This window comes from Danio rerio, chromosome 8, assembly GCF_049306965.1.
Source record: "Danio rerio strain Tuebingen ecotype United States chromosome 8, GRCz12tu, whole genome shotgun sequence".
Classification (NCBI taxonomy): domain Eukaryota; kingdom Metazoa; phylum Chordata; class Actinopteri; order Cypriniformes; family Danionidae; genus Danio; species Danio rerio.
In genome coordinates this window covers 21,261,144-21,288,155 of record NC_133183.1, presented here as the reverse complement: position 1 = coordinate 21,288,155, position 27,012 = coordinate 21,261,144, and the positions used below count along the sequence as shown (strand labels likewise).

Sequence of the window (27,012 nt, the reverse complement as noted above, 5' to 3'; positions counted from 1 at the left end):
GAATCATTCTTTTGGCAGATTTGCTCAAAAAGCTGATTCATTCACTGATAAACACAAGTGAGTCAATAAAACATTTGTTCAATACATTCATATAAAAAATATATTAATTCAGTGATGAAACATGTTAAAGCTTAATCATAGTGACAAAACAAGCAACATCTTTAAGTGAGTCATTGAATCATTTGTTCCAGAGATTTGTACAGAAAGCTAATTCAACCACTGATAAAACAAATGACTACTTTATACATGAGTCATTGAATCATTCACTCTGTGGATTCGTTCAAAAATGGATTCCTCCAGTTAAGTTGCAAGTGAAGTCTTCAAATGAATCATTTATTTGCCAGATTAAAAAAAAAGAAAATTATACAGTGATCAAATAGAACTAGTAGTCCTGTCAATGTGTAGTTGGTTGGAGGATGTTGATCTATTATCTCATATTTTTATACGAAATGCAAAGGTATTTTAAAGAACATGGTAATGTGTCCTTAGTTTAATGACACTGAACGACTCCAAAGTCCTCCGATTGTCTGAGATGAATGATTGTCTCTCTCTAAAAATGTGGAATTAGGAAAATGTTCCTCAGGTCTCCTTTTTTAGTAATGCTATCACTATAGATGCGAACGTGTGTGCGTGTGTGTGCGTGTATGAATGTATGTGCATTTATGTCTCTGGCTCTGAGAATCCAGGAGGCCTGTTTTGTGTAACCCACCTTAGCCGAATCAATTTAAGTTTGCTTTTAATTTGTGTGTGATGTTTCTCTCTGGTTTCGGCTTTGTGTGTGTGCGCGCGCGCGAGTGTTTGTCAGCATGTTGGAGCGTGGTCTTTTGTGCAAAGACATGTTTACATTCCTCAAGCTGTGAAAGACTGGCGGTGTTGCTCCCTCTCTTTTTCCTCTCTCCTTTTATATTTCTCTCTCCTTTCTCGCTTTTTGTGCTTGTGTGGATGGGCTGCACTGAGTCACATTCACAGGCTGCCCACTCCAGCTGTCATGATGGTAACTGACAGGGAGTTCACAGTGAGAAAAGAAGAGAAAGACGGATAGAGGCGAAGATAAACAGAGATTGAGTGGGCTGCGATTGCTTCACGCTGATTTGTAGACAAGAGTAAAAGACAGATTTATGTGTGTGTGTGTGGGTGTGTGTATGTGTTATGAGGAAGTGAATGCGCGGACATGCAAACACGCACATGGCCGCTGGTAATTACTGATGGCTGGGAAAGGGCAAAATCCAAAATGTTTATCTGCTAGAGCTGGGTTGAAGAGTTTTGACTGTTAGTTTTGTTACTGTTTACACACTTGTTTTTCCAGACTAGAACATTTAATCATTAGAAGACTGCATGAGTGTTTAAATCACAAACTTACTCCTAAATGAGCATAGCTTGAAATATAGTGGCATATTTAATCTAATAGAGCAGTTGTTGCAGTTATTAAACAGCTTCCATCTTTAGTCTTCATCCACGCATTGTCTTGTTTTCAGTTACTAGTCAAATGACCTGAGATGTAAATAAAAGTATAGCATAGTTTGCATATAAACACTGTATTGAACATGGAGTACAATCAACTTTTGAAAGTTACTTGACGCTTCAATTGAAGATCATGTAAGTTATACTTTTTGGCCAGTAGGTGGTGACAAACAACTATCAAAAACGGATTTGTCATTTAATCATTTGCTCAAGAGATTGATTCAAAAATACTGATTCATCCAGTAATGAAACAAGTGAAATCTTTAAATAAGTGAATCTTTCATTTGACAGATTTGCTCAAAACTAATTTGTACAACAATGTAATGAAGGGCACCTTTAAATGAGTCACTGAATCAGATTTGTACAAACTAGGTGGTTCATCCACTGATAAAACAAGTAAATTATTTTAATGATTCACTGAATCATTTGTGCAACAGAAATCGTTAAAAAGCTGAATCATCCAGTAATGAAATAAGTGAAATCTTTGAATGAGAAAGTCAATAGTTCATTTGACAGATATACTCAAAGTTGATTCTTCCCGAGATGGAACAAGTTAAAAGTTAATTCATACAGCAATGTAACGAGGGGCATCTTTGAGTCAGTCACTGAATCATTCAGTAAACAGATTCGTTCAAACAAGCTGATTCATCCACTGATAAAACAAGTGAATTCTTTTAGTGATTCACTGAATTATTTGAGCAACAGATTCGTTAAAAGCTTAATCATCCAGTAATGATACAAGGGAAATCTTTAAATGAGTACATAAATCATTCAATTGACAGATTTGCTCAAAGTTGATTCATTCCGAGATGCAGTGCTTAAATTGTGATGGAACACACCGGATCAGATCCGGCACCTCTGAAATCTGATCCGGCACCTCATTTTACCGATCCCGCCTTTCTCCCTCGTCCGCTGTTTACTTTCGCTTTCTTCCGCCACTTCCCAACCCTTTTCACTGTCTTTTACGACGCCTCCGCCCCGCTCACTTTCGTCCACAACACAACTTTGCCATCCACCACAACAACCCCCTCCCCCCTTGCTCCCCACTTTTGTCGCGACACCTCGCCATCCTCGGGTAACTTGCCGGATCCGTTACCCCGATCTGTTCCGGGACCTCGCAATTCACAAATTAAGTACTGAAATTAAGAACAAGTTAAAAGTTAACTCGTACAGCAATGTAACGAGGGGCATCTTTGAGTGAGTCACTGAATCATCATTAAACAGATTTGTTCAAACAAGCTGATTCATCCACTGATAAAACAAGTAAATTCTTTTAATGATTCACTAAATCATTTGTTCAACAGATTTGTTAAAAAGCTGAATCGTCCAGTAGTGAAACAAGTGAAATCTTTAAATAAGTGAATCATTCATTTGACAGATTTACTCAAAGTTGATTTAGTCTGTGATGGAACAATTTAAAAGCTAACTCATACAGCAATGTAACGAGGGGCATCTTTGAGTGTGTCGCTGAATGATTCACTCAAACAGATTTGTTCAAACAAGCTGATTCATCCATGAATAAAGGTCATCCACTCAAATATTTGTGCAACAGATTCGTAAAAAAAACTGAATCATCCAGAAATGAAACAAGGAGATTCTTTTAATGAGTAAGTGATTCAAAATGTTGATTCACTCAATAAAGAAACAAGTGAAATCTTTGAGTCACTTGTTGGACAAATTTACCAGCACTGATGAAACAAGTCAATAATTTCTTCAACAGATTCCTTCAAAAAGCTGATTTATCCAGTAATTAAACAAGTGACCAAGTCTTTGATCTGATCACGACAGATAGCTGGAGAAGTAAATTGTCATTTTAAACATAAAGATTTGCATTTTACTTGTTTCCCCCCACACACACACACACACACAAAATATGCTATGGCCTGAGACGCCTTGGAAAATAGCATATGAGTCATATGGGCTATTTTTATGATACTTTTATGGTGCTCTTGTGTCCTTTTCGATGCATGAAAGCTTTGGTCCTCATTCACTGGAAAAAAATGACCAGTACATTCTTTCAATGTCTCATTTTTTAGTTCCATGCAAGACAAAAGTCATACAGGACTGAAGTTGCACTTCTCTGTGAATCATTTCTAACACATGTCCTTCTCTGTCTGTCACTTTAGATGAATATAAGATGAAGGGGGTGGAGGAGGTGAAGTACATGCGTGGAGAAGAGGACCGAGTAAACGCACGCAACCAGGAGAACCTGGTGAGATTCAAAACACACATGGGAAATTGCTTTTTGTTCAGTGATGCCGGTCATATTTTTTTTTCTTTGAGCATATGCCTCAAGCAGAATGAATGCAAACACACAGATAGAGAACTAAAACTAAGTGTATGCAGCGAGTGCCAACATGTTTGGAATGTGGGAGAGGGAAGTTGACAAATTTTCCCCCTTTGTCTCTTACTCTCATGCTTACATACCAGACAAAATTCAATTTTCTCTAGTTCTCATAAACACACTCACTCAAATGTTCTGTGACATCTGGGTTTGTCTGGACTGTTTCTATGCGTAATTACTAAAATAATAATGAACTTTATTTAAAAAAAAATTATATTGTGTCACGGTGGCTCAGTGGTTAGCATTGTCAACTCACAGCAAGAAAATCACTGGTTTGAGTCCTGGGTCAGTTGGCATTTCTGTGTGGAGTTTGCATGTCCTCTGTGTGTTCACACAGGTTTCCTTCGGGTGCTTTAGTTTCCTCCACAGTCCAAAGACCTGTGCTATAGATGAATTGAATAAGCTAAATTGTCCGTAGTGTTTGAGTGTGTATGGATGCTTCCCAGTACTGGGTTGCAGCTGGAAGGGCATCCGCTGTGGTAAACATATGCTGGATAAGTTGGTGGTTCATTCTGCTGTGGTGACCCCCGTTTAATAAAGGGACTAAGCCAAAAAGAAAATGACTGAATGAATGAATCATTAAAAAATGACCTAATTTAATTTAGTTAACTTTAGCTTTTGCTAAAAAAGGTTTTTACCTTAAATGTACATTTTTATTTAGTTATTTATTTTATGTAAAGCTGTATACACATGCATATATTTTTTCCACTTTTCTTGTGTTCTTGTGACAATTCTGACCTTTGAAAACCAAAATAAAGCAGCTAAGCAGATGGTTTAATACTTTATGTAAATGACATCTGTTATAATTGGTTAACCTTTTCACCTGTTAAAGTAGTAATAATGTCACAGCCAGCTTGTTAAATGCTGGCATTCACATGCAAATATGGGTCGTCATATGTCAATGGTATATGGTAATGTGCTCAGCGGGGATGTAACATGCACTTGTTTCCTTTTTATTTCTTTTCCAAAATACAGATTTAAGTTTTTGTCCAATATATTAAAAATCTTCTATTTCAGATTTACATCTGTTTCACCCATAACATAGTTTATGCTGCGAGTTACATATGGAGAAAACATGTTTTTCAAAAACAGGTCACATTTTAGAATTTTAGAAAAACAATAGTAAAATGGGACCTAAATAAAACCAAATATATATATATGTATATATATATATATATATATATATATATATATATATATATATATATATATATATATATATATATATATATATATATATATATATATATATATATATAAACCTGTATTTTAGTTTTCCTCTTTCCAATACAAGTCCTTTAAACAGTATTTAGCTCGGAAAAGGAATGAAAAGTATTTGTATATTACAAATTAATTACAGGGGTTTTCGCTTTAGACAGCATTTATTAATATGCCAAACATCAAATTTATTTAAAGCCAAACTGAACCTACTGGTGTATGGAGAAACCAATTTTTAATTACACACATTGCTTGATACTAATTACATTACATATATTGCTTTGAAATAAAAATCACAGAATATTTGAAATTCTTAAAATGTCATATGAAGTAAATCTCCAAATGTCACAAGATTTCAGTTATATGATGTCATACTGCGATCAGGAAAGAATTGTCATATTTCAACCTTTAAAGCCAAAGTATGAAATTTTCACTGCTAGGTATTCACAACAGACAATGGCGTATAGTTTGATTACGCAATGACTCAGTGTGGAGTCATGGGAGTTGTGGTCTTCAATACGTCCTATGGGGCTTCTGCAGAAATAATCAGAGTTGAGCTAAAATATTTAAATACATCACTTAATATAGCAGTATTAAGCAGCAAAGTAAGACTAAAAGCTGTCAAAGCAAAACATTAGCGCTGAAGCAATTTCTGATAACAAACGACTGTGACATTTGACACTAATTGGTACAGCCCACTGTTTCCAGTTCTTCCAGTCCCTGTTTTATCATTCTACATACATTGTAGGATTCTGTTATAATGCTGCTCTGTCCAGTCTAAAAACACATACGACATAATTAAGCATCTTTGGTGTTTCCCAGTTTTCTATAAAACCAAAACGAAAATCAAGGATGTACTGTATAATGTCATCATTAGCATAGCCATACATACATAGTTAAATATGTCTTTGAACAGTCTTTGGCTACATCTACACTTATTCGGATAAATTTAAAGAGGCGTTTTTGTCTAAAAACGCTCCATGTCCATGTTCGATTCAGTTAAAATATTTAAAGTCCTGCGACTAGACCATATGTGACCGGCCGACCGGATATGATGTATTTCAGGGTTGTCCAAGCAGGTCAGTGCTTGCGACATGAGAAATAGTATTTTTTTTGTTATTTTTTTAATCAGAAAAAAATTCTATATTAAAAAAACATTTCTATTCATAAAAGAGTAGCAAAAAATATAATTTTTTAATGTTTTCCCCACATTCCCTCCAAACTTTTTAGCGGTCTGAGTTTCTAGTATTCATTCTTTCATCCACAGTGAACGCACAGAAAATAAAGGCTCTTGCTTTTGTACTCCTTTTTTCGGACACTGTGAGAACAGCTTCTCTCCCATGATGCACGACAAAACTGAAAATTCTGTGCGACTGCCATAAGGGGGCGGATTTCGACAGTCGTGTGCAAATGTCGTAAGCACTGGAAAGGTGGCTTTAGACAGGAAACAATGCAGTAGTGATAAACTGTCATTGAGAATGAGAGAGAGTAAGTTTATTGGCTTCCTCATGCCTTTCACCTAAAGTTGGGAAAGTTGAAGTCGGAATACATGTTATCTGACAGCATCGCTTTTGGATTGCTAACTCCTCAGAGAGACCTTTAGCTAGTCCGCCTCAGACTGGACTCTCATTCTCAAGATCTGGCCGTATAAAAGTCAAGTACACTTGCATTAGAACATCACTAGGGAGACATCTTTGCAAAGACCAAAATGCTGCAACTGTCATCTGATTTTGCCGCTGAACAATAGCAGTATACATTCCGTGTCCTTTGAAGAGAGGCAATATGGAGCATGTACAAACTCATATTATTCTTTAATAAAGCTGCCAAAATGGACAGCACCCAAAACATCTCCTTTAATTAGACACATGACTAAAATGCATAATCACTTTCAAAAACCTCCATTTTCACAGTTCATACTGCAACATGAAAATGGCATTTTCAGATTTGTGCACTTTGGATAAGCCTTATCAAAAAGAAAAGTTTTAATTTCTTAAAACAACATTTCCATATTGAGGAAGACTGAAACAGAGAGAAAAATATGCATTTTTAAACAAAAACATATAAGTGTGGAACAAGCAGCAACATCCTGCTCTCCCCCGTTAGCTGCAATTAACTGCAATTCATCGACTCGCCTTTGGAGGCTGGCTCCAGGAACTTCAGATTTTCACTGACTGCTAACTGGTAATTTTTACAGCTGATAAAGGCATGTTTACTGCCTGGTACAAAAATTGGCTTTGGAACATATAGCTAATATTACCCTTAATGACAATTGTGAGTGGGTGAATTTTTTTTTTTATAAATGATCTGTTTCAGTTATATTAAGGTATATTAAGTCTGCATAATTAAGGGCGTGGCCACTTGAGTGACAGCTAGGTCTCGTTACCTCAGCTGATTCCGGCTGATTAGCTTCTGAACTCAGCATATACATCATATTTTTGTTTTGTTTTATGTGGTTTTACACAGTCATTTGCTTTTTGGAATTATTTTTCACAATTGTAAGATAATATGGCATGCTGTGGACTTAATTGTGCTCACAAACCATTCAAGTGGTGTCCATTTTTCATGTTCATTGGTGAGTGAAATTCTTATTCTTGAAAATTCTAGAACAGTCATCTAAAGTGTTGTCATACAGTGTTATGCCAGGATTTCATATATAGCCCTGCATTTACTAACACAGACTATATTTGAAGTATTTGGAAGTAATTTGCGTTTTCCTCCTGTAGAAAAATGTCATAAGAACAATGCTTAGTGGCTTAACGTATTACCACAGTGTTTTTTTTTTAAAGACGAAACACTTTATTGATATAGTATACAACCAAGCACATGTGGTCAGAACACAAACAAGTCACAGGTAATAAGGTATTAAGCATTTCTCCCCAAAAAAACAATGTAAACAAAATGCTAGCAGGCATCTCGGCTCACACTCCACCTCTTTGCCCATGTTTGGATTCCCGGGGTCGGTGAGATGACGCTTAAACAAAATGACGTCAGTTGACCACGCCCACTTGTAGCTTAATTTGAACTCTTCAGAAACTTATGGGGGATGTCACAGATACTACATCCACTTTTTTTTTTCAGTCTATGGTGTTGACATGACCTTTTAAACATTTGGCATTGTGCAAGTACTCAGCAAAATATAGAACATTTGTTTCAATGTTTTTTGCATACTTTAATGAAAAGAATCATACATACTGTGCCTTTTAATTCTCGCAGTATCAACATTGTAAGCAAGAATCCCTTACTTTACAATAAACTGTCTAGTTGCTTCATAAATGACCGTCTGCACAATACACTGAACTATTAAGTTTCAAGCTGAGCTATTTTCCACGACACATCCCCTTTTAGACTGGACTTAATGAAGCTGTACAGGCGGAGCAGGTGTTGGGATGCCCGTGTTCTGATAAGCGTGTTCACAGAAGAACAGCGAGGCAGTGAAAGCGAGGGCAGTCCTGTCTCTCGCTGTCTCTCAGCAGGGCATCATTCTCATTAGTGGTGGCCAGAGTAAGGTCACTCCCAGGGCCTCAGCATCACGCTGTGTCCCAGGCAGAGAAGCTGCTTCTGGCTCGCATCCAGGAGCCGACGGGGCCTCTGCACCGGAGGGCCACCAGGGACATGGAGTTTGGCTCCATTGTGAACAGTAGTAAGTGCAAACGTATTCATTCTGGGTGTGTTTGCAGGAGAAGAGCTCGACGCAACACAGGACCAAACAGCACAAAGAGGTGCCCGGGCCCAGCGCCAACAAGACCAAGTGAGTGGGTTTATGCATGTGCCTTTGTGTTTACGCCATGCGTGTGTTTCTGTTTGTTTTGTGTATGCTGGTGAGGGCATTTGAGTTCTCGCTCTGTTGAAATTGTGCCAGAAGTCTGTAAATTGTGTGTGGTTTGGATTGGTTTGTTATGCTTCGGGGCCGGTTTTATCCCCTCTGGATCTCATTTGCATGTTCTGTTTGAGTGTAATGTGCCATATGTTTCGCAACTTATTGTATGTAAACATGAGGTGTTTATTGCCTTCGGATGTAATTGTTCATTTCAGGGTGTTTTATTGGTATAATTGTTTCTAGTGAAACAGTATTTGTAAAGCAACAGTGATAACAAAAACAATAACTGAACTGTGATTATTATAAGAATAAAAATGTAACTTGTTTTTAGATCTTTAAGTCATTTAAAGTAATATTTCAATCATAGATTAAGTTTCACCCTTATTTAATTTCAAGCTAGGGGTGTAAATATACCATTATTTACAATAACCATTGCACAATTTGTGCTTTATTGTATATTTTCCATTATCAAAATGATTGTAGGCATGACTGCGCACTTTCAAAGATCTTTCTTTTTTCTCAATATATTTTCATTTCTGACATTTGTAACAGAGGATTTTGACTGATAACTTTAGCATTATTAATTCATTATTATTTGCCATTTACAATCTGTAAATATCATATTATAATTTTGTGCTTCCAGCAAGTTTTAAATATACTTGTGGTGGTAGCCTAATTAAAACATTTACATTTACATTTAGTCATTTAGCAGACGCTTTTATCCAAAGCGACTTACAAATGAGGACAAGGAAGCAATTTACACAACTAAGAGCAACAATGAATAAGTACTAAAGGCAAGTTTCAGGTCTGTAAAGTCTAAGAAGGGAAGTATTAGTAGTTTTTTTTTTTTTTTTTGTACAGTTAGTGTGATATTCAAAGAGGCAATTGCAGATTAGGAAGTGAAGTGGAGACTAAATAGTTGAGTTTTTAGTCGTTTCTTGAAAATAGCGAGTCACTCAGCTGTTCTGATGCAGTTAGGGAGTTCATTCCACCAACTGGGCAGATTGAGCGTGAGCGTTCGCGAAAGTGATTTTTTTCCCTCTTTGGGATGGAACCACGAGGCGACGTTCATTCACAGAACGCAAGTTTCTGGAGGGCACATAGATCTGCAGAAGTGAGTGCAGATAAGAAGGTGCTAGGCCAGAAGTCACTTTGTAGGCAAACATCAGAGTTTTGAATTTGATGCGAGCAGCAACTGGCAGCCAGTGCAAACGGACACACCATTTACCCACATCACATCAATAGTTAACTATATGCGACAAACAAAACTGAAATGATCATTTATAATAGTATTTTTTTAGCTGTTAATAAACTTTCTTTACAATGGGTCAAAGTTAAAAAAAAGAAATCCACTATTTTTATGCTATTCCAAAGCCATGTGCACCCATTGACAGGTAAAACCTGCTTCTCTCTCTCTCTTTCTCACATTCAAGTTCAGGTTGCTTTATTGGCATGTCATTTTGGTGTCATTCTAGATGTATAAAATATGTAATCTATTGGCAAATGACAAAAAAAGGAATAAAAACAGACAATATATCAAATAATTACTAAATTAAAACATGTAGATTATTTAAATAAGGGAAATGAGTTAATTAACCATCTTAATGCTGTACAAATATTTTGCAGCCAATTTAGAGTTTGTCCTCCCTAATAAGTTTATTTGCTCCAAGTATTTAGTAAAGTTGAGTCGTTTAGATTAAAGAATCAAATATTTAATGTTTCTCTTGCAACATTTAAACTTTAGAAAGCGAAAGCAAAAGCCAAATCTTGGATATTTTAGTAGATTTAGAAACCCCTGCCGGATGAGGTGCATCTCTGTGGGTCTGCAGAGCATGTGAGACTGTCTGTGGGAGTGTTGGCAGTTCTCATGCACACAGAACGAGCAGTACGAAATGAGTAAACGAGAGAGGATTTTCCACTACGTGATCGATCGCGGATGTTTGGTTATAGTGCACAGATACAAAAAAAAAGTGTAAAAGGATTCTAATAATACAAAAAAAGTGTCACTAAATATACTTCTGCGGCCGTTAATATACCTGGGCGGCCAGTAAATCTGTACTGTAAATGGGATCGGTTATAGACAAACCTGACTTTTCTAGACTTATTAGTTATGATTTTAAATAAAATATTAATATTTTACATGTTGCTTAAAGGTCTAATAACATTTATTCCAAATTTAATAACAATTGCTCAGTTTTTAATTGTGATTGAAAGATGGGGGCGGCACAGCGGTTCAGTGGTTAGCACTTTCTCCTCACAGCAAGCAGGTCACTAGTTGGTCCTGGCTGGGCCAGTTGGCCTTTCTGTGTGGAGTTTGCATGTTCTCCCCATGTTGATAAGGGTTTCTCCGGGTGCTCCGGTTTCCTCCACAGTCTAAAGACATGTGCTATTAGTGTATTGGATGAACTAAATTGGCTTTCAAGAGTTCACACTTAGCTGATGATTGATAAAAACGCTTGTTTGGCATGCTGTCCTAGGAGAGAGCCCTGAGCTTATGAGATCCTCGGCTCCCTCCCATTTGCAGGGCTAGAGGGGAGTTTGAGCTCAGGTAAATCTCGATGAACTCCCCCCGACATTTTTTGGCAAATGACAGATATAGGATGGCTGAGGAAAGGTGTACCTACTAAGAGCTTTGCCCTGGTAATAATTTGGTATGTTTAATTTAAATGGATTGCATGTTTTTGGACTGTGGGAGGAAATCGGAAAACCCGGGGAACCCACGCGAGCACAGGGAGAACGAGCAAACTCCGCACAAAAATGTCAACTGGTTTAGAAAGGACTTTACCCGAAGACATTCTTGCTGTGAGGCAACAGTGTTAATCATTAGGAAAGGAGAGGGAGTGGGGGTGGATTTTTTTAAGACGAAGATATTGATTGAATCATCTGATTGGATAATCAATCAGAAGCTGATGTGGGACCAGCTGAGAACAATCATAAGCATGTGATCCTCTCAAAATTAGTTTATAAGTAAAATTCATGTAGTGTTTGAGTGTGTGAATGTAAGAGTGTAGGGATGCTGCAATAGTTGGCGGTTCATTACGCTGTGGCGACCCCTAATAAATGAGAGACAAAGCCGCAGGAAAATTATTAAAACATTAGAGTTTTTCTTCCAAATGTTGATTTTTTTTTTTATGAATTCTTTGTGAATTCTTTCTACAGGCTTTCATAGATGACCAAGGAAGTCAAGAAAGTTATTTATTTATTTATTTATTTATTTGTACAAGCTCTTCAAACATTGGCAATGTTAAAATATTAAATAAACATAAAAAAAACGATTTAAAATATTTAAAAACAATTAACACATAATAATTACGTCTAGCACCTTTACTGGTACATTGATTATATGGCAACCTTTAATATTTCATGATTGTTTATTTAATGGACGTTAATTATCACTAGGCTGCGATGCACATTATAAGCATGTTGCACAGAATGCTACTACATATGTTGATCGAAATGTCTGGATGAAAAGAAATTGTGGTTGGTGGCATGTTCATTAAAAACGAACAGTTCATTATTGTTTTATGTGTGTCGATGCAGTAATGTTCAGTTAATGTACTGTGTGTGTGTGTGTGTGTGTGTGTGTGTGTGTGTGTGTGTGTGTGGAGAGGGTTTATGGTTCCTGCTGCTGTAATGTGTCTATAAAAATGATTCCTGCCCAGCCACTCTGGGTCCTACAGGAGCTGGTAGCTTTGTGTGTGTCTGTGTGTATGTGCGAGAGTGTGTGTTTGTGCTCTTTATGCTGGTTGTAATGGAAAATTTGAGTGTATTTGTTGCTTCCCTTCTCCTACCCCCACTAACTTCCTCTCTTTTTCTCTCTCCGTCTCTCAGCATTCATACGTCAGAGAGTCAGCAGGAGTTCTTCAGAATGCTGGATGAGAAGATTGAGAAGGTGAGGGAGGAATGGAGGGAAAACAAAATGAGGCACAGAAGTAAAGGAGGAAGCAGATGGGTTCAACTTTTTAAAGGGGCGGCGGTGTACTGTATATGAAATCGCTCGTTTATCTAGATTGTGACATTTAAAAGATTGGCTTGTCATTCCGACCATGTGCTTCGCCTGTCTGGTACTTCCTGTTGAGCTCTGGAGATAAAATGATGTATTTATGGATCTGCTTTTTTCCCATTACTTCCCTCTTTCTCTCTCACTCGCTCTCTCTTATCTGTCTTTGTGTCTAAGGTCTGTGATCAGTTGGACTGAAACATATTATATGTAAACATTTTAGATTTTAATAATAATAACCAGATATTATACTATAATAATAATTATAATTGTTAATAATAATAATTCATTCATTCAATTTCTTCAGCTTAGTCTCTTATTTATCAGGGGTTGCCACATTGGAACAAACCCCCAACTATTCCATCATATGTTTTACGCAGCGGATGCCCTTCCAGTCACAATGCAGTACTGGGAAACACCCGTACACTCTCACATTTAAACACACTCATACACTACGGCCAATTTTGCTTACCCAATTCATTTAAAGTGCATGTCTTTGGACTGTGAGTGAAACCAGAGCACCTGGAGGAAACCCACACAGGGAGAACATGATTAATAATAATAATAATAACTATTATTTACCATACTTAAAATAATGGAAAATATAAGAAAGAATTGGTGACTCACTATCCTCACTGTCATTTTTAAAAGTGATGAAATTAAATCTATTTGTTCAGTGTTGTGAATATTTTGTATATTTATATTGGTTGCTATATCAATAACTTACAATCAGTTCTGGCTGTTTAGAATGAAATACTTTGTTAAAAATTTTATTTTAATTGTACAAGTGGATGTTGTGTGATTTTGTGGTGGCTTTTGTTTCCCGTTTACACAAACTGCTTGACAGAATATATTTCAGATTTGTCAAAAAATAAATATTTAACCTCTGGTTTAAGACCTTGTCCTGTTACAAGATTTCAGTAATAAGCTATTAAAACTATTTATTACTAAATATATAGTCCTCTAATGCTAATTCATCTCTATTCTATTTTCAGTTCTTTTGTAAATAAAAAAGATTAATTACATTAAGGCAAGGCAAGTTTATTTATGTAGCGCATTTCATACACAATGGTAACTCAAAGTGCTTTACATAAACAAGAATTAAAGAAACAAGGATAAAAAATAAAAACAACAAAGAATAAAAATTATAAAAAATCAATAAAAACATATTAAAATGTGTTTAAAAGAGTTTTAATGGAATGGAAAATAAATTAAAGACATTTATAGAATGCTCTGGTCCTGTTATGAGAGTGATGCACAAGGCAACGTTTAAGCAACGTTGCTGGGTAATAATGCAGAGCAATGTTGCTTGGCTAATTTCCTATTGAGTATAGGCAAACAATTTTACCTGGATCCGGTTGGCCCTAATTATTTGCCCTGTGTTTCACTTGCTCACCCATTAATGGCGTAATTTCCGAAAGTATCCAGCAACACTGCTCTAAAACATGCTTAGTGTATCATCAGCATAACACTCTCTATTCTATTATGTTTTTCTATTTAGTCTTATAACAATTATTTATATGCAGCATAAGCACACTGTAAAACCCAATAAATAAAGACAACACAAACTATTTGAGGAAACCGATTGCAGTAAACTATTTAAATTCAAAAACTAATCCTAATGAGTGCTGTGAACTTAATCTATTTGAGTAAATTAAGCAATTTGAGCAGAGTAAAACCCAAATAAATGAAGAGAACTTAAACCAACTGAGTACTGTTAAACCTAATAAGTTAAGGCAACTCAAACCTTTTGAGGAAACTGATTGCAACAAACTATTTGAGTTACAATCAATATGAGTACTGTGAACTTACTCCATTTAAGTTGAAGTAATGAAGTATTAAATTAACTCATTGCCTGTAACACTGAATTCAAAACTCTTTTCAAATGAGTAGAAATAACTTTCAGTCAATTTTGAGTTAACTACACTAATTTCATTTGATAAAGTTGACTGTTGAGTTTTACAGTGCATTAGATCAACTTGGAATTTTCTTATAATTTACATGTTGTTCTTTGGTTCTTTTTTATTGCTTTCATTATATGTAAATGCAAGAAACAGTAGTTTTCCTAAAGGGATAGTTACCCAAAATATCACATTTGTGTAGGCAGCAATTGTCTAGTGATTAGCACATCAACACTCTGAAGCTCTGAAGTGTTCGAATCCCGGCTCAAGGTCTTTTGCTGATCTTTTCCCTACACTGCAAAACCCAAAAAGTTAAGGTAACTCAAACCATTTGAGGAAACCGATTGCAACAAACAATTTGAGTTCAAAAACTAATCCAAATGAGTACTGTAAACTTATTCCATTTGAGTAAATGAAGCAATTTGAGCACAGTAAAACCTGATAAATGAAGAGAACTCAAACCAACTGAGTACTGTAAAATCCATGTCAACTCAAATGGTTTAGGAAAAGCGATTGCTACAAGCCATTTGAGTAAAAAAAAAATCTATATGAGTACTGTGAACTTACTCTTTAAGTTGAAGTAATAAGGTATTGAATTAACTCATTACCTTCAACACTGAGTTCAAAACTCTTTTCGAATGAATAGAGATAACTTTCAGTACATTTTGAGTCAACTAGTCAACTACACTCATTTAATTTGATAAAGTTGACTGTTGGGTTTTACAGTGTATCTCGGATTTATACTTTTTCCTGCCTGTGAAATCTCCACTGTCCTATACAAAAAAAAAAGGTGAAAACCCCTAAACAATAATTAGAAAAAAATTTACATTTGCTAGCCCAAAAGCGGTTCAAGCGGTTCCAGAGTTTTTTTTTTTTTTCGGTTGAACACAAAATATATTTTAAAGAAAGCTAAAAGCGGTGGCTTATTGGTAAGCACTGTCGCCTCACAGCAAGAAAGTCACTCGTTCAAGTCCAAGCTGGACCATTTGGCATTTCTGTGTGGAGTTTGCATGTTCTCCCTACATATGCGTGTGTTTCCTCTGGGTGCTCCAGTTTCCCCCACAATCCAATGACATGCGCTAGGTAAATTGAATAAACTAAATTGTTCATAGTGTGTGTGTGTGTGTGTGTGTGTGTGTGTGTCTGTGTGTGTGTGTGTGTCTGTGTGTGTGTGTGTGTGTGTGTGTGTGTGTGTGTGTGTGTGTGTGTGTGTGTGTGTGTGTGTGTGTGTGAATGAGTGTGTATGGGTGTTTCTCAGTACTAGGTTTCAGCTGGAAGGGCATCCGCTGCGTAAAACAGTTGGTGGTTCACTCCACTGTGGTGACCTCTGAAATAGAGACTAAGCTGAAGGAAAATGAATGAATGAATGAATGAACGCTGAAAACCTGAAACTACTAGATCCATAATAGGGAAAACAAATACTATGAAAGTCAGTGATTACTTCTTTCAAAAAATATTCTTTGGTATTTAACAGAAGAAAGTCAAACAGGTTTAGAACAAGCAAAGGCTGAGTAAATGATGACTGAATGTTGAACTTTAGGGTGCACTAATCGCTTTATCAAGATCTTTTTTTCCACTTGGAACTGGAGAAACTTTTGTATTCTGTGTTTCTCATATCAGCTTCTCCTTGTTTGAGGTTTGATATTCTTGAGGAGGGGAATTTTGGGTGGAGCTACCTGGCAACTAAAAAAACAGTTTTGTTGCTCAGAGGGATAGGATACAATTATTATAATTTTAATTTCTGCTTTAATCTTCTCCAGGGACGGGACTACTGCTCGGAAGAGGAGGAGGAGGACGATGTGACATAGCAGAGAGGTGCCAGATCTTGCCAGAGATGGAAAAAGAGAGCGAGTGCGACTCAAAAAAATCAGTGTTTCCTATGTCTGTGACACTCTGTCGGTCTGAGAGCGAGTGTGCGTGTGTGTGTGAGTGCGTGAGAGTGTGTGCTTGTGAGAGCGAAAGAGCGCAGGACTTTTCCTCATAGGCTGTTGCACCCTTGACCCCTTCTCCTCTCTCGGGGTTGCCTTGCTTGGAGAATCTAGATGGTTTTGGGTGAAGAAAGAACAGCTTGATTGATGTATTATCAACACAGACTCACTCTGATGTGAAATGAGGACCCGCCGCCCCCCCCCTTCTCCTACAGCCAGCATTGAAACGGCCCCCTTCCTCCGACTGAGAGAGAGAGATTATGTCGGGAAAAGCAAGATGAAAGGAAATGGAGAGAAGAAAAGACGACATGCCCCTCCCAGTCCTTGTTTTAAGTGGCAGGCCAGAGAAAAATCTGACATACGGAGGATCGAGAGGAGAGCTTACCACCATCCTCTGGAGAGAGACGGGGAGCGAATGTAAAGATGGAGTGTTGTGGGTATTTGGGGACTGAACAAGAGAGATATTTTATTAAGAGCGACTTTATGTATGAACGAACTGGCTGATTATTTTGATATTTTGATAAAGAGCGACGTGGCAAGTTTTTGAACATTTGATCTGGACTCCTGCTTTTTGAAGGACCTTTTTTATTTTATTTTGTCAAGATTGATTTAATTGTTCCATAAATGTGTTGCTTTTTTGCCTAGATCAGACCTCCTCAAGCTTGTGCTGTAAAGGTCAGGGCTGTGTGGTGACCCCATAACACACTCAAACACACGCGCATAGGCCAAATTAATCACCCCACCCTCTTTCCAAACATAGCAGTTCTCACTTTCAATTTGAATATCCTGGTATTATTTGTAAAGTTCTCAGAAAATGGGCGGAAACATGGTCAGACTTGTTACCCACGCACAAACCCAAACATATCCCTAAGCTGCAAGATGGCACAATTTAACTTAAAGATCTGTATCAACTGTTGAAGCTGCTCTTAATATAGTTTATTGATGGTGAAGAAAGAAAACTGGGATTGTTTGAGGTTTTCAGTGTGTTAATTTATGTCTGAGAGCCAGGTTTGACCATGTTAATCGTTGTCAGAGGAATGAAGTGTTTGCTGTAGGCCTGTTTATGTTTAGCTACAACACTTCTCGTTCAGTTGAGTCTGCTATAATGTAATCTTCAAATTCAGACATCACTACACTGGTCTGAGGTGGGATTGGGTCACTTTGGAGACAGCGCTGATCGAGCATTTGTAATTATGATTAGTGGATTAAATCCTTTTTAATGTTTATTTTCGATATGTTTTCTTTTTCTATTAAAATATAAGACACGGGGAGCTGTGGTTTCTGTTTGTGTGCTGTCTCACCAATTGTGTGTGTGTGTGTGTGTGTGTGTGTGTGTGTGTGTGTGTGTGTGTGTGTGTGTGTGTGTGGGTGTGTGTGTGTGTGTGTGGGTGTGTGTGTGTGTGTGTGTGTTTGTGTGTGTGTGTGTAGGTGCGTACTGCTTTGCTGACATCATTAATCTATTCCAGCGTCATATTTCCTCTTGGTGGTCTGACTCATAACGTTAAAAATACTTAATGGGTTCTGGGGTTCGAATTTCAAATGCAGAAATGTGCAGATTGCATATACACAAGTGGGTTAATGTATAACATCTTACAAATATTTAACTTTAGTAGTGTTAAAATATCTATCCGACATCACGTCTTTTCGAAGAATCCACACAGAGACGAGACACAGGCTCGGAACAGACACAGAACATACGCTCACTTGTTGTGGTTTGTCTCCACCTGCATATCGAAAGGCGCTACTACACTGTATAATATGTGATATTTTTGGACTTTTAAACATCAATCGTGATATGTTTTTTTCCAAAAAATTTAAACTAGATCAAATTGGTCCAGATTTGGAAAGCCCATGCTATCCAGCATTAGTTAGTTAGTTAGGTTGGTTGGTAGTTAGTTTATAAAGCACCCTTTTTACAACACAACGTTGCCCAAAGGGCTGGGCACAATCACCACTAATTAAAATAACAAGTCATACAGTGCATACAAAGAAATTCAAACCAAAGTCAAACCACTCAGCATTAAAACGATTCTAATGCTAAAGAACAAAGGTGCAGTTTCAGGGTTTTTTTTTAAAAAACAGATAAAGTTGGAGCGTGTCTAATGTGGTGGAAGCTTGTTCCAATATTTTGCGCTGAGAACAGCAAATGCCTGATCCCAACTTTGCTTAAACCGGTACCTCGGTACAGAAAGAATAAACTGATCAGATGACCTTAGTGTCATTTAGTGGTGTAAGACCATTTTAGGATTTATAAGCAAAAATTTAGCATATAAAATCAATTTGTGATTTTAATCAAAGAATTAAAAGAATTAAAGGAAACGATTAACTGATCTATATTTTTTAAAGAAACATTGAGTTGAACGCTGTAATCTTAATACCACATTTCAGCATAACCAAATCCTGTTTATTGGAGTCTTAAATGGAACCAACAGTGTAGCCTATTGGCTTAGCAAAGAACAACAGGTGGGCAAAACACCAGTGGACACAAACAGCCATTGTTTGTTTTAATGATAAAACACAGAAACACTGCAATAAACAAACATTGTACATCTTTTAGTTTGTTCTAATAAAATACTGCTTTGATATCGTTTTGTTGTTGTTTACCATACCTCATTAGATGTGACATGCTTCATATAGGCATCAAATATGAAGGAATTTATAAATCATCAGTAACCCTTAAGTTTGTGATCATACACTTAAAAAATAAAACTTTTTTTATTTTATTTGGTTCAAAATAATCACAACTGAATCCACCTTTCTGATGGGATCAGGATAATCCTGTTTTGTTTGGATCAAATAGATCCCAATCTGAGTTCAAAGTTTTGAATAACCTGAAGGGCGGGTTTGATCTAACTCAAAAGTAAAATTGGATTACATGGTCTGATTTTAATTCAAAATCCCCCTGTTATTGCGACGCAGTGGAGCAGTAGGGCTCCTGAATGGGTGTTATCAGTTGTTATCAGCTGATAGAGAAGGACACCTACTTCTGCACCTACTTGTAGGCTGAGAAGGCTGTTATTATCCATCCACATGGTTAATCAGCTATAGATTTCATACAACTGAGGCCGGAAGTTAACAAGAATTATTTATATTATTTGTTAAATTTCCTGGGTAGCACGGTGGTGCAGTGTGTAGCACAATCGCCTCACAGCAAGAAGGTCGCTGGTTTGAGCCTCGGCTGGGCCAGTTGCCGTTTTTGTGTGGAGTTTGCATGTTCTCCTTGCATTCGCGTGGGTTTCCTCTGGGTGCTCCGGATTCCCCCACAGTCCAAAGACATGCGGTACAGGTGAATTGGGTAGGCTAAATTGTCAGTAGTGAATAAATGTGTATGGATGTTTCCCAGAGATGGGTTGCAGCTGGAAGGGCATCCACTGCGTAAAACATATGCTGGATAAGTTGGTGGTTTATTCCTCTTTGGTGACCCCATATTAATAAAGGGACTAAGCCAAAAAGAAATTGAATGAATGAATCCCCCTGTTACTTTTGTAAAACCCATTTCCAAGATCTGATCCAATCCATGATCTAAAATCCCACTGGATTTCTTTTGGAAAAACTGGGCCCTGATGTCAAACAAGTCCCAAACTGGTTTTAAATATTGTATTGTTTGGTTTAGATTGATGCTCTAATTTCTAATTGGATTGAATGTTCTAATCAGTCTTTGTGATGACTGCTTACAAACACAAATAACCTTTGTGAAATAACCATCCAATCAAACATATTTATTTATTTAATTCACTTATTTGCATTGCATTTCATGGAATATTTCACACAATGACTTTGAATGTAAGTCTTTCTGCTCCAATGCCTTCTTAAATTGTGTAATGGCAAATTAAAACTTTAAGACCTGCAAAAACCCTATTTTGGTAATCAGTATCTGGACGTTTTTTTTTTTTACACTATACTGTTTCCAACATTTAAACTGTATGTTGCTTTCACACATGCAATTCACACATTGCATTCACACATTTTAATTATTTAACTCCCGTCCTGCACAAATCTCTCTCAAGACTGCGGGAAAAATAGGAATAGGAAAAAAGATAGCATTATACTATTCCTTTTTAGATAGATTTTTTTGTTATCATGGTTAAATTTGAAGTAATATACATTTAAATTACATTAGTGTGTTTATTGGCAGAGTAAAATTTCTCTGAAACTAAATTTTGTATTTAAAAGTACAACATGATGACAAAAATGTTGAAATAATGAAATAAATGTGAGAATTTTATATCTATGCAAAAAAAAATTAGCAAAAAGAAATTGGCATAATAACTGACAAAAGTAAATCTCTGTGTTTATACCTTTTCCATTATCCTCACAAATTACATGCATAAACTGTGGTTATGTCATATATTGATTAAAGGCATTCTCTGTCTCGTATATCTACTCAGAAGACAACAGCATGCGCGGAATTATGGGCAACTGCCATTCTTTCCATGATGAGGTAAAACCCAATAAATCTCCTCATGTGAACACAGTTTCATTAGAGAACAACATGTTCTGCAGGCTTGGCTATGTTCTTCTCTCTCACATAGAGTGCTGGTGTGACTAGAGGAGAGCGGTGGAGGGAACAGAGCTTCATGGTGGTTGGTGTGTTTTGAAGTGGATCTGAATGATGTAAATGGGATCATTTTGAAAGGTTTAATGTGTGAGCATGTATGAGAGCTCCATCTGGTGTGTGTAGGAGAAGTGGAGGAAAGATCTGGTTTGAGAGAGTTGAGATCAGCCCTGTGAGAGCTTTGGCCTGGTTGTCATTCATCATTGCCAACATGAGCTCACAGCAATTACATCTAACTCAATCCAGCAGGCCTGTTTTGCCCTCCTTTTTTCCGTTGTTCTGCACATATATCTCGTTCCCCACTCCTCTTGTCTATTGTTGCTTCCTGCATGACTGGCAATGCTGTTAGCATGATAGTAATTTATATAAACACTATTTAGAATTCAGGACGTTTCCAACAGAATGTCAATGAATAAACCTCTTCAATCACTAGATTTTATGATCCCATGTACTATGAGCTGTCATCTTTCTCTATAGACAGAATGAAAGGTCACCTACCTTGAATTGTGAAGTAACACTAGGCTACTGGTAAATGCATTACTTCAGGAACTCGACAGTGCCAAACTTCTCACGTTTTTGGCAGAGTTAAATATTACAGTCAGAACAACTCATCTGATGTAGAATTTGTACCAGACATAGAAGTTGCAGACGGAAACCGAGTTTGCAGAAGCCAGAGAAAAACTGCTTTGAGGGAGAAGCTGCAGTTTAAAGGTCTGTTCTGTGTCTAAAACACATGCATTGACCAAATGTGAAAAAATCTTGAAGCAAAAACTAAAGGGTTTTGGTTGCACGTGTTGTGTTCTTCAAAGTGGAAAAATAGGAAAATCAAAGTGAAAATTGACTGTTTGTTGCTAAACCTTGGGAAATTGCTAACAGGTACTTGTAACTATGTTCTAAAATCTAGATTAATGTGGATCAGATAAAGCAGGCTGAACCGATTCCAGCAGACAAACCCTAAATAAGTCGTTTGCAAACGTTGATAGAACAAAAATGAAACCTGTCTTACACACCCTTTACCTCGTTTCCGTTTTTAAACAGCAGGGGTCACCAAACAATCAAAAATACGCGTGTTATAACATCCGCACAGTACAAAACCCAAATGTTCCTCGAGGAAAGCGAGTACCGCAGTAGTACAACTAAATTACTTAACCGTCCGATATAATCGTATTTTGCACCCAAATACGCTATGCATTTGTATTTACAACTTACTGCTTTGTATTGGCCACCAAAAGTAGATTGATTTACAACGTCAGAAAAATTCTGAGTTTAAATGAGATCCCAGAGCAGCAGGTGTCAGCTGCAGACAGTGAATTTGCTGCTGATGTCACGACTGAAGTTTGGGATACACGATGAGACGCGAATGGAAAGAGATCGAGCACCCGACGGAGAAATCAAATCAGCAATGAGGAAAGAAAGAAGGGAAACGAAAGCCAATCAAGAACTCTGAACAGGCCCAGGTCCAGATGCACATAAATGAGGGTGCTAGCTACTGAACTAGTACTCTAATAGCCTAATGTGAAGGCAATAACTCACCATTACAAGAATAGTAGCCTATAGACATAGACTTAGATTTACTAATTGTTATTAATTTAATAAGTAAATGCAAAAGTATTTACAACATATTTTGAAAACAAAATCTTCAATGTAGCCTATCAAATGTGTGTCCATTAATCTGTTTTTATTTCTTCAAGCACAAATATTGATTTCCCTGCCAACTTATTGTCTTCATTTTAGTCATTGCAATTTATACCTCTTAATACAAAACTAAATGCCAAGTTCTCGTTCACTGCAGTTGAGTTCGTCTCACAACTGTCTACACTGCACAATGAATCCCTTGGTTTTAATGAGATGTTTTGTGACTATGCAGAATGTCTGAATATTATGAGTGCAATCTGACACCTCTTACTGAACACTGAATTCTGAATCAACAGATACAGAGTGTCTGTCATTGGCTACACTGCGGAACACAAAAACATGTAAATGAAAACCTTTGAGGCAGCGCAAATGAATTATGGCTAACTTTATTTATTTATGTATTTATTTTTAAATTTTTACAGTAGGAAAAGTTTGTGTAGTTTTGTAACTTCAGGTTTTAGAGGCCCAGAGAGCAGGAGTCTAATCTAAAAACAAATCTAAACAAACCAATGATGACCTGCAACAATCTGAAATAGCCTAATTTGAGTAAAAAGACCAAACTTAAGTCTGTGCTCCAAAGCATTTGACAATATCACTTTAAGATGAAATTTAAATTTTCAGGTCTTTGCCCAAAAGTTGAATTGGTAAAGAAAAACTTAAACGTAGTAGGCCTCCACGAGAACCTGATCAGGTGGATTGGCACGTCATATCATTTGCGCGCACGTGTACAGGGCCTGTAAGCTGCAAGCAGCACTTACTAAGATTGATGTCCGGCCCTTAAGTCTGCTAAATAACAGTATATTGTCTTACAAAGCATAATTATGAACATGATATTGGCTTTTAACTAGTTTATTTATTGAGCGGTTTTCCACTAGGTCTATGCGCATCCAATATGTCATCATTCCTTACTGATCTCTCAAAGAGTGAAGGGTGTAAACATTTGGAGGAGGCACCAGACTTTCGTCAAAGGTAACCCCTCTAAACCTCTCCACCTCTCTCTACCCCTCTAACCCACCCTCTCTGTTTTTCAGCCTCCCATTCACTCGGACACCCCGCTCAGGTTGTGGCAGGCAGCGGTGTCCATCAGGCAGAGATGCCGGCTGAGGGATTCGTTTTTGCGGCTGTGATTTGCGCTGTCATGGCGCAAAACTGCAGCGGGGAGCTTATGGCTCACGTGCAGGACCCGAACCCCGTGCCAGAATCCTCCTTGCTCAAGCCCAAAGTCATGATCGCGATTCTTGCTCGAAACTCTGCGCACAGCCTGCCCTACTACCTGGACTGCATCGACCGCCTGGACTACCCGAAGGACCGGATTGCGATATGGTGAATAACTCCTGTCTGAACTTTTGTTTTCATGGGGGGTTGCTTTTAAAGACGAAAGTTTGTGTGATCAGATGGTTTGCTTTTGCAGCTAGTGTGGTGGCTGAAAACCGAGAAGGTCCTGTGCATAGTGGAGTTATTGTGAAGCGTGCGCAGGTAAACTTCGGTTAATGAAAACCTTCAGGCAGATAGAGGAACAGAGACGCCGCTGTCTGCGTGAAACAGACCTGTTAAAGAGCTTTTACTACACTCTGTCCACGCGTGTGTGCAGGGATTTAATTACATGTTAAATGGAGATGAAAGACATTTGCTGGCTAAGCAACATGTCCTGTCGGGTCTTATAATTAGAGCGCCAACTGTTTAATGACGTTTTCCTGTCAGCTAATGTTCGCGGCGACAGCACAACATTAATTGAGGTTTGTCTCGCGTAACCGCTCGTCCTGTCAACTATTTGACCATTATTTAGATGTAGGTTATTTGTAATTTATCAGTGTAATATTAGTAAAGTGAAAGTTCAAGGCTTTGAACTGTCCGCAACAAATTTCTAGATGAACCACTGTGTTGCTGGTGACTTTCACTCAGGAGAGAATTCGGTTTGCGCTTTTAAGTTGTAAACATTTGTTGTTACTGGTGAAACGCATATATACGAGTATGTAGAAATACTTACAATGTTGTTAACTAGTTAGACTATAGGAATAGATTATATTAGTCACTGCTATAATCTAGTTAGGACGGTGTGCTAAATTGTGGATCCAGTTGAACAGTATATGCATTCATAATATTTCAATCCATAATAATTACAAGTGGGAGGAGAAGAAGGTTTAAACTCTGGCATATTATCTCTCCATTTCCATATGCCACAGGTGAGCATCCACTGTAACTGTTCTAACTTCCCTTCCCTTCAACCTTTCTCGTGGTAAACAGGTGATTTAGTTTTTCTGTTCAGATCCATTTTATAGAGGCTCACATGCACACAAAGCTTTCAATTTCAGCTCCCTCCCTTCCCTAATGTCGCTCTGCTCCAACATCTAAGCAAAACCAATTGGAAAGCATTCAGTTCCACGTGTTTAGGTTTACAGTACACTCTATTTCATGTTTTACCGCTTCTTTTTTTCTCTTTATTTGTTCTGGCAGGTTTTAGCTGGAAAAGCACAGTTCTGATTTTTGAATCCATGTACTATCATTTGTACTATAAGCTATCGTTTACTATCGCTGCTGCTTTAAAATCCTCAATGACAAATTGTTCATCCAGTTGTTGAACTTAACGTTTCAATGTGTATCTGAGCTGTAATGATTATCGACAAAAAATTAGCTTTGGATTGTTTAAAACATTAATGTGCACATACAATTCGATGGAAATCAAATTTTCCATGTCATGCCAACTTTAAACTAGCTATCTGTGGTCATTTGTGTCTGTCAGGAAGACCTTCAGGAGTTTACTGAACAAACGGAGCAGTAAAATGACAGGCTGAAAGTCCCACTGTTTTGCGAAAGAATGTGGAGAATTAGCGAGAGGAAAACATGAAGCGAGAAGAATGGGGCAGGGGAGGAGCACTGTTGAGAATTACACAGGGGCACTACGAGTAGCCCAGCAAACTACATTCCATCCCGATTGACCACGTGCACGGGTCACCCACTGTGACATCTCTCTATTCCACTTTCCCCCAACTTATTTGTTCTAGTGATTTCTCAGATAGAATTAGAGAAATGAACATTGGTATTTGTGTTTGCAACAATCAGTCTGTTGTTGAAGACCCCCAAAACCAAAATATGACCTTTTATAATGCATAATAGGGGCTCTTAAAGGAATAAAGGTGAATTGCATTCAATATAAATTTGAGTATTGTTGCAGAATAAAAATATACCTGCACTATTACATATCTTGTTATTATTAGATTAGGATTTCATATTTTGTTAGCTCACTTAATGCAAAATTCCAATATTAAAAAGCATGTTGCGCCATCTTCAATTACTGGAATTTGGATGGGATGCCAAATTGCTGGATAGTGCAACTGACCAATCAGAAGCAAGTATTCAACAGTGGTGTGTAATAAGCTGCTAAAATGTTAAAGAGTCAGAGAACGATTTCCTCTGACAATGTCTTGATTAATAGCTCAGACAGTTTTAAGTAATACAGAGGAAAGGCTTAAAGAGTGTTCATGTTCCCAAAGGCACAGTCCTGTAATTAATAAAATGGTGTTTAAGATAATAGCACTAACACAGCGTTTGACACATGACCGATCAAGTTACAGTCAGATTTATTGAACACAGACTCGTTTAAGAGCCGACTGCTCACTTTTGTGTTTACAAGACTTATTACCGGAATGATATGATTTTTCTTGACAGCCATACAAGCGAACTCAGGTGTTCATTCCTGCAGTTATGATGTTGTTGTTGAGGAATGCTGGGCAATAAATAAAGCATGGTGAATGTAACAAAGTTCCTGAGGAAAGAATGGAGATATATTGGGTATTGATCTGAAGGAGAGATCTGGAAATGATTATATGTCATTACATCTGTGAGTGTTTTTGTGTTTTATTAGGTTTGCATGAGTGCTGCTGTAAACAAAACACTGGCACAGCGTCTTTTTGGTGGGGTCTAAAGCCTAACTAGCATATTTTTTATTCAGTATTGTTCTTTTCAATGTGTCCAGAACCAATGTGTCCACTCTTTAAAAAACAGTTCCAATACATTTATTTGTCCACTTAAAAGGATAGTTCACCCAAAAATGAAAATCTGTCATTATTTACTGATCTTCCACATATTCTAAAGATATTTGAGAAAAGAAGTGCAGTGGCACACCTTTCTTGCGTATCCTTATGTGCAGTACCAC

The 27,012-nt window shown here is 37.3% G+C and overlaps 2 protein-coding genes across 6 annotated transcripts in view; both read left to right on the top strand.

Moving 5' to 3' along the window:
• zgc:92140 overlaps window positions 1-17,940 on the top strand; it is a 66,164-nt gene extending 48,224 nt beyond the window's left edge. For 4 of the 5 annotated variants that reach the window (XM_073909338.1, XM_009303890.4, NM_001004593.1 and 1 more), the window contains 4 exon segments: window positions 3,588-3,673; window positions 8,701-8,771; window positions 12,672-12,732; window positions 16,502-17,940. In XM_073909338.1, the coding sequence (XP_073765439.1) occupies window positions 3,588-3,673; window positions 8,701-8,771; window positions 12,672-12,732; window positions 16,502-16,549 (266 nt within the window). In that variant the 3' untranslated portion in view covers window positions 16,550-17,940. 5 annotated transcript variants of the gene reach the window in all.
• A 5,935-nt stretch (window positions 17,941-23,875) lies between these two features.
• The window catches only part of colgalt2b (collagen beta(1-O)galactosyltransferase 2b), a 30,563-nt gene continuing 27,426 nt past the window's right edge, over window positions 23,876-27,012 (top strand). The window contains exon 1 of the mRNA NM_001130076.1: window positions 23,876-24,182. Within this exon, the coding sequence (NP_001123548.1) occupies window positions 23,953-24,182 (230 nt within the window). The 5' untranslated portion in view covers window positions 23,876-23,952. The remainder of the gene's footprint in view (window positions 24,183-27,012) is intronic.